This window comes from Protomyctophum bolini (assembly GCF_963924005.1).
Source record: "Protomyctophum bolini genome assembly, chromosome: 23".
Classification (NCBI taxonomy): Eukaryota; Metazoa; Chordata; class Actinopteri; order Myctophiformes; family Myctophidae; genus Protomyctophum; species Protomyctophum bolini.
In genome coordinates this window covers 14644821-14657142 of record NC_137884.1, presented here as the reverse complement: position 1 = coordinate 14657142, position 12322 = coordinate 14644821, and the positions used below count along the sequence as shown (strand labels likewise).

Genomic DNA, 12322 nt, shown 5'->3' with positions numbered 1-12322 from the left:
GCATTCCATGACAAATACTGCATACCTTTTCCCAAACCACAGATCTAGGCTACTAATAACTACAAAAGACAATCACAAATTAAGAGAAAAACTTGAATACTAATCCAAACACGGTTTTAACAACACATTGGTTTATTTGTTTGGTGACAAATTTAAATTTGATTGCACTCCACCAAGCGATAAAGGTTCATTACTAAGTATTTAAAAGTGTACATTATGCGACTAATGTTGAGGACTGAGTGAGTTGTGCATGCTCAGGGGTAGTGCAAAGACTTCCACGCGGTAGCAATTCCGCAAAAATATACATAAAATAAGTCTATAATGTATCATGAGGACACGAACTAGCACATGCTGTTATGTCAGGCAAGCATCGTCCTTAACAGCCTGTGCTTTTGTCAGTGTTTATTGGTAGTTATGACCACTTAAACACTCTAGACGATCGTCAACTGTACCAGAGTTGTCTCTGTACTTGGTGGGTTTTTTCTGTCTACACCAAATCGCTCTGCCAAAATGATCCATCTACAAGCTTAAAGGAAAAAGCAACTACAAGCTTACGTGTTGTAAAGCTTGTAATTCGGCAATCTTTTTGGCTAAATGTTCCCCTCAAAATATGGATGCTGGGGTTCAAGTGTTTAAACTCTAGCATATTAAGTAGCCTACAGTTAAACTATTCATATCCTCTGATATTTAGAATATTTACTTACATAATTTACATTTCTGATCTTGTATTACTTAAATAATTTACAATGATGACTGAGAGATGATCAGTATGTGATTGAATAAGTTTCATGGAAAAACTCCTAGACCAGATTACCTGGCTCGTTCGCCCAGGTTTTTTTTAAATTTTTCTTGGAAAACAAAACGCCCGCGTTCCCCGATGCTACAGACTGAGCTACCCGGACAAAATTGCATCGCATAATTGCTTAAGATGTAAGTTATCTAAGAAAGGGACACTATCACACATTTCTCTGCATTTTAGTTCATTATTGATTACAACCATTTTATCGCCATCAGGTGGAGACTTAAAAAATAATCAAAAATAGCAGATCTACAGTACAAGCCCACATAGTGAGCTTGTAAATGGGAAATTTTTACTACTTTTGTGAGACACTGTAGTATGATGAGGTTGGGCATTTACAAAAGATTTCTTCCAGACAGCAACGATATGTGATTTACTATTTGGAATATTTGATAGTGTCCCTTTATGAGAATTGCTTACAAAACAAGTGCATTTCTAAAACAAAGGGATCTCTTGTCTTTGTCCCCCCGCAATTTATATACAGTATATACATATATATTTGGGAATGAAAACTTTGTCCTTTATATTTTACAGTGCACAAATTATTAATACAGTAGTAGTCAGTCATTGTTATGATACAATCTGATGATGGCTACATCCCCGTCTGCTTTATGCACTAAAAAGACAGGTCCTATGTCATTATGTTATTTACAAATAATTACAGTTATCATAATTAAATTAGTTCCTGATATTCCCCATAATGCACCTTTCATGGACACCCTTTCATGGTCCAGGGCATAGTTCTTTACAGAGACAAATAAAAACCAGGGGAGCAGGTCACCTCTTGCCCCAAGAGCAGTGCATTCACAAATTCAGTCATTATAGATTCATTAATCTATTTAATTTTAGTTAGTTAACTAACAAACTACCGGTATTTGATTTTAAGAATAGTTTTAGATGCTGTAATTATAGTTGTTCACCTTCAAAAGTGTTAGGAAGAGAAAAAAAACTCAGCAATCAGCCACAAATTCATCTACAATTTTGCTGTAGACTGGTGGACACATTCCAGAATACATATAACGGTACATATGAATACATATATTCATGTACTTAATACGGCTTAGATGGTGCATCGATCAGCAAGAAGTCAGTGTTTAAAAAAAGTAAAAACCTGGAATTTTGGTCATTTGCAATTGTGCAAATATTATCTTCAGTTGTGAGTCTCATCACATTATTTATACCCTATTGAAATACATAATGTTAGTCTCATTTTTAACCCATCACTGTTACTTCAAGCTGCATGGAGAAAGCTTAGTTTCTGACTTAGTAAAGAGAGAACTTACTGTAGGTACCAATAGACTCTGGCCCACCCTATTTATCCTTTGGCCCCTGTGTCCATGGCCCATAGGTACCTCTTTCTAAAGATAGCTGCACTAAACAGGAACACGATGCCATCATCGTTTGATTTTCTTTTTTCATCATTAAAATAGCTTTCATCTCTTTTAAGACTGTAGCGTGAGGTCAGGTTCGAGTGGGCTGGGCCTTTTGCAGAGGAGGAGGAGCTACAGCTTGGAAGAGAAGGGGAGGCCCTCGTACATTTCGGCCTTGAGCTTGGCCCACTCGGCCAACCGCTGGATGGCACTCTTCTCCTGGCTCAGCACGCTGGCCGCCATCCGCAGCTTGTCCTCGTTGCGCTCCAGGTAGCGATCGCCCTCGCCCTTCAGGTAGTTGAGGCGCTCCGGCCGACTCTCGTCCAGTGGCACCTCCTCGCTCATGTAGGGGTTGAAGCGGAAGTAGGTGTCGGGGGGCAGCAGGGCATCCAGCATGATGTGCACCTCTGAGGAGGGGGTGGGGGTATGTGTGGGGTGAACAGTGAACGGACATAGGTTGGATCGAGTTGGTGTATAATAGATTTTCTGTCTTTCTCAAATACTTTTGTTTTATAAATGTTTATAAAAGGCATAATAACTTTTTAGCGTTACCAATGTTCTATTGAAAGATGTCAGGGAGCAGTTATATTATATAATACAGATGGACTAAATAACAGACCACTGTCAAATCAAAGGCTCAGAGCACCATTTAATAAGCGGGATAATTGTCGTCACGCTGGACGCTGGTAGAGAAATAACTCCTATCAGGATGATTAAACATGCAGGTAAAGCTGAATGTATAGTTTGTATACACTGTCACTGCCATTCAGTGGAGTATAAACCAGGCATCACCTTCAGTGTCGGTAGCACTGCTGATGACATTGGTGAGCTTGGTCTTCAGGCTGGTGTAGGTGACACTGTTCTTGCCGGCCGTCTCGTGGCGCCCCGTTCCCAGAGACACCACACACTGCACGGGAGTATTGGGCCACAGACACTTGCACTCGTGGATGGCCAACGCAGTGGGGTTGTTGATCAGTAGACCTCCGTCCTGGAGGGGAAGAAGGTTAAGGACACGAGAGAGAGAAACAAAAGGATGTTATTAATGTCTCCGTTTACAGGGAACACAGTGAACGTAACAAAAGGATAACTGCGCATACCTTAGAACATTCAGACCAAAACAAAACTTAAACTGCAAACAATAAATGTATTTACATGCAACGCTTTACATGCCATATAATGAAACAGATGACATGAGTGCTTCCGTTACTTTTATGTCAACTCTTTTTAAAGATGGCTGCTGTGAAAGTCATCCAACGGCAATTCACTTAACTTATTACATCATGGAACAAGTGGGCACAGAGCTGTATGATCCATCCAGGCTAGGGTGAGCTTCCAGAGCAGACATGCTCTGCATTGGCAGATGGTTTTGTCAGACATCAGAGGCCTGACCTCGTTGGCACCATGTTAGTTTGGACTACTGCCATTTTCTGAACACTTTCTCAGCCATGAGAAAGCCATGCCAGAGGCACTTGTCCGGTACATTTTAGTTGTTGTCTAAATGACATTCATCCAGAGCGACTGACACAGATATTTGTAAGTGTCAAGCTAAGAGGACAGTTTGAAAGGTCACTTGACTATCACCCATTGATGACCAATTGCTGTACCAGGGATTCTAATTTGTGAAACTATCCTGTGTAGAGAAAAGACTTTCCAATTCCATTTTGATCTCTATGCATCAATGATTATAGTGTATATAACAACCACTGATTGACACAGTGAGAAGGTGAACAGAAATTTGACATTGAAATATTACAAGTGTACAAATGGAAACTAAACAGGACCCTTATGGATGTGTACAAATGGACCTGTAAGCATCCATTTGGTTACATTTTGTACACTCTCAGAGTTACCTACAATATGTGGATATAATCTCCTACCTGGTGGAGGTCTTTCCCCAGCACAAACTCCTGGAAGTAACCAGGGGCAGCAGACGACGCCCTAATGGCCTCCCACATCTTGTGGTTGCAGTCTCCCAGGTAGTGGGATCTCACCCCCGGCAGCAGCCTGTAGTTCCTGAACACATAGGCTTTCAGAGGAAGACCCCTGTTCACTAGGGTGCTCACTGCCGACACCTGGTGATAAGATGTGGCAAGGTACATCAGAGGAACATGAAGGGCCACAGTTCGTTATGAAGACTAGACTCAAGAATGACACTGATTTGAATAGAAATAGCTATACAACAGTGTGTAAAAACATATATAAGAATATAATTATAATATATAAATATATATATAAGATACTTCAAATAAATAAAACACAAGTGACTGGTGCATTAAAATGAAAAGTTTGGTTAATGTTCTGAACTGATAACGGGGAGTTAAGGGCCCTCACTGCCTGAGGATATGTGCCGTTACAGAAACAAGCCGTTTTGCTCTCAATAGTTGGTAACCTTTGTCCAGAAGAGGTTGCCAGTTCGAACCCAGGCTCCCCCAGAGTTAGTGTCAAAGTGTCCTTGAGCAAGACACTGAACCCCTAATTGCTCCTGATGTGCTGGTTGGTGCCTTGCATGGTTTCCACCGCCATTGGTGTGTGAATGTAATGCACAATCTCTGTAAAGCGCCTTGGATAAAGGAGCTATATAAATGCACCATTTATAATGCACTTTGCATCTGTATAAATGACAATTTGCTAATATTCAACATGTATAACCAACTTGCAGTTGATTCGGACTCAGACTCAGATCTAACATGAACAAGAAGAATGCCTACGTAAGTAACAAGTAAATAATGATTGTGTTGCATCGAGTGAGATCAAAGAGTATTCCAACTCTTTCAGTAAGACCTAAGTAACTATGCTATCTGTCTGTGTGTGCAGGTAGTGGTGATTACATGATTACATGGGAAACAATATATATAAATTAGAGATAAAGACATTAAATTATATATGCATGCATCATATATTTATGCTAGGACTTACTTTAGGACACCTTGGATCGCGGGCACTCTCAACCATAAGCCTCTCACCCAGTCTCTCCCTGGGAAAGAAAAGTTCAAACTGATTTTATTTCACCACAAATTAGTAGAGCCGTTTCCAATATATGGATGGGAATAAGGAGTGAAGGCAGGATGTAGAAAGAGTTGAATCACACAACTGCATTATTAAAAGGCTATCAAATGCACAGCGTTGCACTGTCTGATTTAGCTAGTTAGTTTTAGTTCAGTTTGGCTCAGATATTTCGTTTCCTGGACAATCTATTTTGTTATTTACAAAAGGAAGGAAGAACAAAGGCAGGTTAGCTAAAAAAGGTAGGACATGCATGGTAAAACATTACAGCGGGAGTGAGTCACAGAAAGAAATGAAGAATGGAGGGACTGACAACAAGAAAGACAGGGTAGGGCAGACTAACTTGAGGAGGTTCTCCCAGATTTCGCTGTTGTAGAAGGCGTGGTTCCAGCCCATCTTCATCGTTCCCACAATGACGTTCTGTTTGAAGACGTCCGTGCCCAACTTCATGTACATCTCCTCACACTCATCCAGGGGGATCTGAAACACTCCCAGCATGAAGGCCAGGATAGCACCTGAGAGAGACAGAGACACAGACAGAGTGTAAGCTGTAGAAGACATGATTAGACGAATGAAGGGTTGGGCATTCTATTCACACTATGGCCCTCATTTATCAACCGTGCGTACGCCAAAATATGGGTGCACGCCGAAATTTTCGGCATTTACCATTTCCGCCAAAGCTTGAAATTGAACTTGAGTAGGACAAAAAGTCACGTCTGGTCGGGAGCTGTCGTACGCTTTGTCCTCGGCTGTTTTTCTGTCGTACACAAGCGGAGCAGCATTGTCTGAACTGCTGACATGCTGTCACAGGCATCTAAACATATGTTTTCACTCCTAAAATGTATAAAACTAATAATACATGTGAAAAAATAAAAATTGTAAAGGCATGTCATATGAAATTGGTAGGATGTTTCCAAGTGTGCAAGCAATTAAAATCGCGCAATTAAAAACAATGTTGCAAGTCATATAAGCCATTGAAACAGTGTTTTGCATGAGCGCATACCGGTACCCCCCCCCCCCCCCCCCACCCACTCCTACAATAGTTAACTTTCATGACATGGATCGAGAGGCATTTGCATAGCTGCAGCTGCCTATAGCTCTTCTTTTCGCAGAAAAGTAAGCCTGGGAGCGAGGCTATGCAGCAGCTATAGTCAAGTCTACCAACCAATGGGTATGGCTACTGCAAACAGCCATGTCTTTCTCGCGTTACGTCTCGTCCTTTTAATTAAGGATAAACCAGACACTTAATTACGTCGCTCGAATGCCAAATGTGCCGTGCCGGCGTGCCAGCCAGCGCAAGTGCAGGGGAGTCGAGGGGACCGCATCAGAGATAGGCTAACCCAGCCAGCCCACCAGTGCCATGTACATGAAGCTGGTTTAGGCAGCACATTCATATAATTGACAGCCACTGCAGCGACTCGCGAGGCAATCTAAATAGATTATCATAAACGTGCATTGTCACGGTGTAGCGACAGACAGGACAGGAGGGAGGAGATGCACCTAAAACAGCAGCGTGTGTGTGCGCCTATTTAATTGTTATTTAATTCATATGGTTCACATGCGGGTTCAGGTTTTCGTTCACTAATATATTTTGTTGTATATTAAATTAATGAAGAAATGAGGGCCTATAACTTTAACACAACAGGTCTGTGGGGTAATTTTACATTTATTTTTTTAAATGAGTCATTGAATGAATCAACTCCATGGAGGGACTGGAAGGCATTCTTATGTTGTTTAGTAAATTAATGTCACACAATGACAATTGCCGATCTACAAGTTCACTATGCGGCGCAATGTGACAAACAAAAGTCCTGCACACTGCTCTTGCTCAGCAGCATCAGTTTGACAGAATGAACACCCGACAGGGTGCCTGACTAAAGTGGATTCCATTCTTCTTTTGCCTTCAATCAATATGGAGTCAATCTTAGAGGGCTGATAAATCAAACAACTGCCATACCTGTGCTGACGCCACAGATGTAGTCAAACAGCTGGTAGATGGGCTTCCCAGTCAGTGTCTGCAGCTTATGGAGAGTCTGCAGGGCCACCAGTCCTCTGCAACCAAAATCCAACACAGATTAACCCATTTTGGACTGAGGCCGATTCTAAAAAGCCCTCTAAATCCTGACCGAAGAGCCTCTGTCCTACTCTTCCCGTCCAACACTGCCAGTAGGAGTATGTGCAGTGACAAATATCACCGTCCCTGCCCGGCTTCCCTCCCTGAAAATTGGCCAATTGTGTTTGTATAGATACTTTTATGTGACACTCTACTACTGACTGTAGTAATACGTATGATCAAGTAGTAGGGCATAAAATGAAAAGTTTAAATATGGAGATAAGAGGTTTCTGCCCGACAATATGAAGCATTGGAGTTGTACCTTGTTCCTCCTCCGTCTATAGCCAGCACCCGTATCCCCCTGCCTTTGACAGGGTCGTTGTAGCCCACCAGGGCCAGAGCTTCTCTCACGGCATCCTGCAGTGGAGGATCCCTGGCCTGCCTGAGACGCAGTAGGCAGGGCAGCACGTTCTCCTGGGGATAGGTGAGGATAATGTGACAGGTAGGACCAGGCAAAAGGAAGGATCAGAAAGTCTTTAACAAGCACTATCATCGGCATCCGATGGAAACCATGTATGTCCAAACCTGTTACACTTACTCTTTGCCTGTGTTCCAAATGGATCGATACAATGTAGTTATTTTATTATTATAGATGTTTTTTAAACTTGGTAATACACTTGAAACCTGGTGTCCTCATTTTGGGCATGTAAGCAAAAACGTCTCGCAAAAATTCAAAAATCAGACTCGTGTGAAGTGATTACATTCCGTGCTCAAGGTGCAGACATTTTACATGGCAGTCTGACAAATTAAGTAATTAATCCATTTATAATCCATCATGCATCGTGTTGCATATTGAAGATCAGTTCTTGTTGGTAAGCGACACCGTTGTGCGGCAGCGTATATTAGGCATTTAGCATGTAGGAGTATTGATGAGAACAGACACACACTAACCTTGATGGCAACTCCTCGAGTCTCTGGGAACTCCAAGAGATGGTAGCCAAGTTCATCCACTCTGCTGGTGAGGAGCTTGATGTCAGTGACTCTCTGCAGGCCCTTCACCAGAGCTCTGGTCCTGTTGTCTACACTCACTCTGGCTATGATCTGGGGTGAGGAATATACCATATATGGTACACATGAGTGTCACTAATATGCAGATTGTTAAAACTAAAACACAGCTATGCCCAGTGGTTCACAACGTTTTCAGGCCATGACCCCCCCAAAATAATCATATTTGAAACCCCCCACCCTGACAAGCACCTGTTGAGGCGAGAAGCTTGTCAGCTATTTTTGCCTCTTTCAAATATTATTTGAAAATTTGGCTAATGTTTGACCAGTTTTTCTAGTATAGTTTGTTGTTTATACTTTTAATACTGTTTAATACTTTTGATTGATGCAGTAATGGTCTTTCACTTATTTGTTTTTGGAGGTATTAAATAGGTATTAATAGGTAAGTCTTTAAATTATCACTTCACTGTCACGTGAGGACCCCCCTGGGAGTCCCAACCCACAGGTTGAGAACCACTAAGTCTTTTGCCCATCTGGACTATACAGTACCTTCTCTCTTTGAGACAGCAGCAGTTTATTGGCCTTGTCCTCTGCTTTCTTTTCCTCGCTATCCGTCTTTGTCACGGCCTTGGCCAACCGAGATCCTTCCAAGGCAGGCAATGGTGGTTTGTCCTTCTCTGCGATGGCACTCTTAGAATCCCCCCTGAACTTGGGGACCAGTGGCGAGATATAGCTTCCGACAAAGGCTTGGACACTGGGCCGTGGGTCGGAGAGGTAGTGGGAAAAGCCTTTCTTCGGGGGGGTAACGGGCATGGGGACAGTGTCTGTCACCGGAGAATCGGGAGAAGGCATCATTATGGGAGGGTTCGTGTTTCCAGGTGTAGGGGGAGTGAGAGCAACAGAGGTAGTAGTGGTTTCCACAGACTTGGCCTCCGCAACGGGTACCAATACAGGGACGTGCTCTGTAGCGGGAGGGCCTTGATTAAGGACAGGCTCATCAGCGGGGCTTTTCTCTGCGCTGCACTGCTGCAGCCTGTAGTTGTCGTCATCCCGCTGTGTCTGTGGACCGATGTTGAAGTGATTGTTAACATGTTGGGCCAGCGCACTGTAGGTCTCGTCCATGTTGGCAGACAGAGCTGCCGGGTGGAACAGCTGCAGAGTTTGTTTCGCCATGTTGGAAGAGCTTGCAGTAGACGCATTCGCCGCCGACACTAAGCTAGGTTTGGGCGTCCTGGCGACAACGAAAGGCTTCTCTGTGACCTGCGGTGATGGCTCCTCTGCCTCTGCTTCCATCGCACCCTTCTGCTCTTCTTCTGGAGGTTTGGTGGTGGTTTCACTGGCAGCAGCGGCTGATGTTGTCGTCAGAGCCATTTCGCTTGTGGTTACAGGCTCCGCTTTGACCGGAAGCTCCGGAGGTTTTTTCACACAGCTGGCACCTGCCACAGCACCACTGGGCTTGAGGCGGGAGATCTTGGCGAAGAGGTCCGTGCTGCCGACCGCCTTGGTGACGCTGTCCAGCGTGGTCCAGATCCGATACATGCGTTGGCTTCCTCACATGGAACACCAGTTGCAGATTGAAGAATGTGTGGGCGAACTCAGGCCTTTAGCGTCTGGGCTTGTGGTGGTTGTGTGAAGTAATGTGCCATTCTGAGTCTGACACCCACCCTGCCATAGGATATAGTAGTTCCAATCCAATTGGTTTCCACTTAAGTTGTGGATCACTCCTTATTAGATCTGCAACAGAAAAAAGTATTAATCTCAAGGAGGCGCTAGCCCATAGCTCATTGTGTATATTGCATACTTTTTTCTTTTTGGGCTTACTTGCTGCTTGAAGCTATACTTATTATTATCATCATCAAGTGATTGTATTGAATTCAAGATTTGTCAAAATCCTTCCAAAAACGTCTTAATTCTGTGAATGATTTTGTTACATCAAATGCAATACTTTATCCTGGGCCCGAGCCGCCCGACAGAGGGCTCTGTGACAGTGTGTCACCTCAGAACCACTACCTCAGGCCAAACACACTACTTGAATGGTCGCCACTGGCAACCTCTCAAACAACACACGACTTCCTCTTGAAGACCTGCTATAAAAACATATAACCTTTAAAAACTTAATACCGGTATCTCTACACCCATCTACTAAAGAAGATAAAATGCAGTTATTATTCTACCGTCAAAATAGTTTTAATCAGACTCCTGGAGGACCCTTATCTATGTAAACAAGTCATAGTGCTTTTTCTGGTTTTATCCTCTTAGCAGATTTTGTATTGACGACCTGTATACTTTCATTGAACTGTACCCATTCTACAAACTGTTAATACAATTGTCAACCCAAAAAAACGGAGACGACGATGTCAATGGAAGAAGATGATGATCGACCCCCGTCGAACCTGAGTTCGGGCGCAGAGGAGCTGGTGAGCACAGTGCTGCAACGAGCTCAACGCCATGTCACCGAAAGAAACGAACCTAACTCCGACCCAGAAAACGTCGGCGGCGAGGTGACAAAAAACATCTCCTGGGCCGCGTGCGGTGTCTTCACAGTCGACCTGGGCAAGGAGCAGATCGAGGAGTACGTCCGGACCTGCTGGGACTGGGAGGCAGCAGTGCGGGGTCCGGACAGGGACAGGCGGGGCTCATGGCTGTCCGGCCTCGACTTCCTCCGGACCACCGAGGAGCCGGACCAGCACCGTAGCCTGCACCACTACCGCCTCCGATGTAGCGTGCCGACGAGCCGGACACCCGTCCCCGAGGCGACCGCCTGCGTCCACTTCGTCGTGGAGGTAAACACAAACTGATACTTCTCCCTAGCTATGGTCCATATAGCTCTATGCAACGCATTAGAGCTATGGACCAGAGCTAACTTCTCCCGTGGACAATGACTGGATATTAATATACACGTTTTGTAGTAATTGTAGAAATATTAGACCATATAAATTGTCGAATATTTTAAGCATGGTCTAATCATTTATTACAAAATAGCCAATTTTACATCGAGGTGCCCAGATCTCCAGTGCCCCCCTATCCTGGGCTGTTACCGGGACCACAAAGGAAACAAGTTCCCACTTCCCTGTACTTCTTTGTGTAATCCTTGGTTTTAGCCCAAATGCCAAAAGGACTGTACAAATTGAAATTATGTCTAATGAAGTAATCAATCAATCAAGGTCTCCCAGCGGGCCAGAGCCCGGGCCGTGCCCGTGGAGGTGCGCTTCGTGGTGGAGTCCAACCGGCTGGTGCACACGGCGGGGAGGAGCCGGTTCCGAGAGAAGTGGCTGCGGGACGTGATCGAGAGCAAGGCTGCGGTGCGAGCCGTCGTGGACTTCTGATCCGATCGGTCACCCAAAAAAATGACAAGCGAAGCGACACCGTCGTGTGTAGCACTAGCCACTAAGTCTACTGATTCTAGCTGAACAAGCTGCCCCGTTCACAAACGGACTCTTAAGTTCCTAACTAGCCTAGCATTAATGGTATATATCATATAACCATTCACGCAATTGACTAAATAATAAAGAATGCTGTCATCTCTTACCGTAATAAAGTATGCATCTATTACACTGTCAGTCTCATTCAAAGCTGCTGTGGGTTGTTGTCATAGATGTTGTCTTGTTGTACCCAAAATGATAACAGGAAATACAGAGGATGTGACGTTATACCATCGCCATTCTAGATCTCGGACAAAGAGATTCTCTCGGAGAAGGAACGAGATTTGGAATGAAACATCATTGGTCACGTACGTGTGTGTGTGTGTGTGTGTGTGTGTGTGTGTGTGTGTGCGTGCGTGTGTGTGTGTGTATGAAGCATTCAATCAATCAAAAAGACAAGACAAATTACTGTACATTATATTACATACTGTTGCTGTCAGGTTACTTTTCATTATTCAAATAAAAATATAGAAATCATTTGCCAATCTTCAACCTCAAAGCTCATTGCGATAAGACATGTTTGAGCTTGTAGATCGGCTATTTTTGCTACTTTTTGTGTGACACTGTAGTATCACAAAATAGGCCATGTATATTTCATTGGGGAAAAAAGAAAGAAAGAAAAACATAAGTTAAAAATATGGAATTAGATTTCTGCTTGACAGCAACAATA

The 12322-nt window shown here is 43.7% G+C and overlaps 1 protein-coding gene across 1 annotated transcript; it reads right to left on the bottom strand.

Moving 5' to 3' along the window:
• Positions 1-819: 819 nt before the first annotated feature.
• On the bottom strand, positions 820-11897 carry LOC308311281 (calcium-independent phospholipase A2-gamma-like). The gene is made up of 10 exons (XM_080757935.1): positions 11760-11897; positions 8780-9964; positions 8177-8326; positions 7548-7699; positions 7130-7224; positions 5516-5687; positions 5086-5143; positions 4047-4241; positions 2962-3157; positions 820-2576 (listed from the first exon to the last, which is right to left on the bottom strand). The coding sequence occupies exons 2-10, from the start codon at positions 9767-9769 to the stop codon at positions 2302-2304; spliced, it is 2283 nt and encodes a 760-aa protein (XP_080614061.1). The 5' UTR covers positions 9770-9964; positions 11760-11897; the 3' UTR covers positions 820-2301.
• Between the last annotated feature and the right edge of the window lie 425 nt (positions 11898-12322).

Bases quoted from the DNA above. Each gene is read 5' to 3' on its own strand.
- LOC308311281 (XM_080757935.1), bottom strand. From the start codon at position 9,769: ATGTATCGGATCTGGACCACGCTGGACAGCGTCACCAAGGCGGTCGGC. The intron at 5,688-7,129 runs GTATGGCAGTTG...TGTCTCTCTCAG, and splicing joins CATCTGTGGCGTCAGCACAG to GTGCTATCCTGGCCTTCATG. The intron at 3,158-4,046 runs GTAGGAGATTAT...CTTCCCCTCCAG, and splicing joins TGGGGAAAGACCTCCACCAG to GACGGAGGTCTACTGATCAA.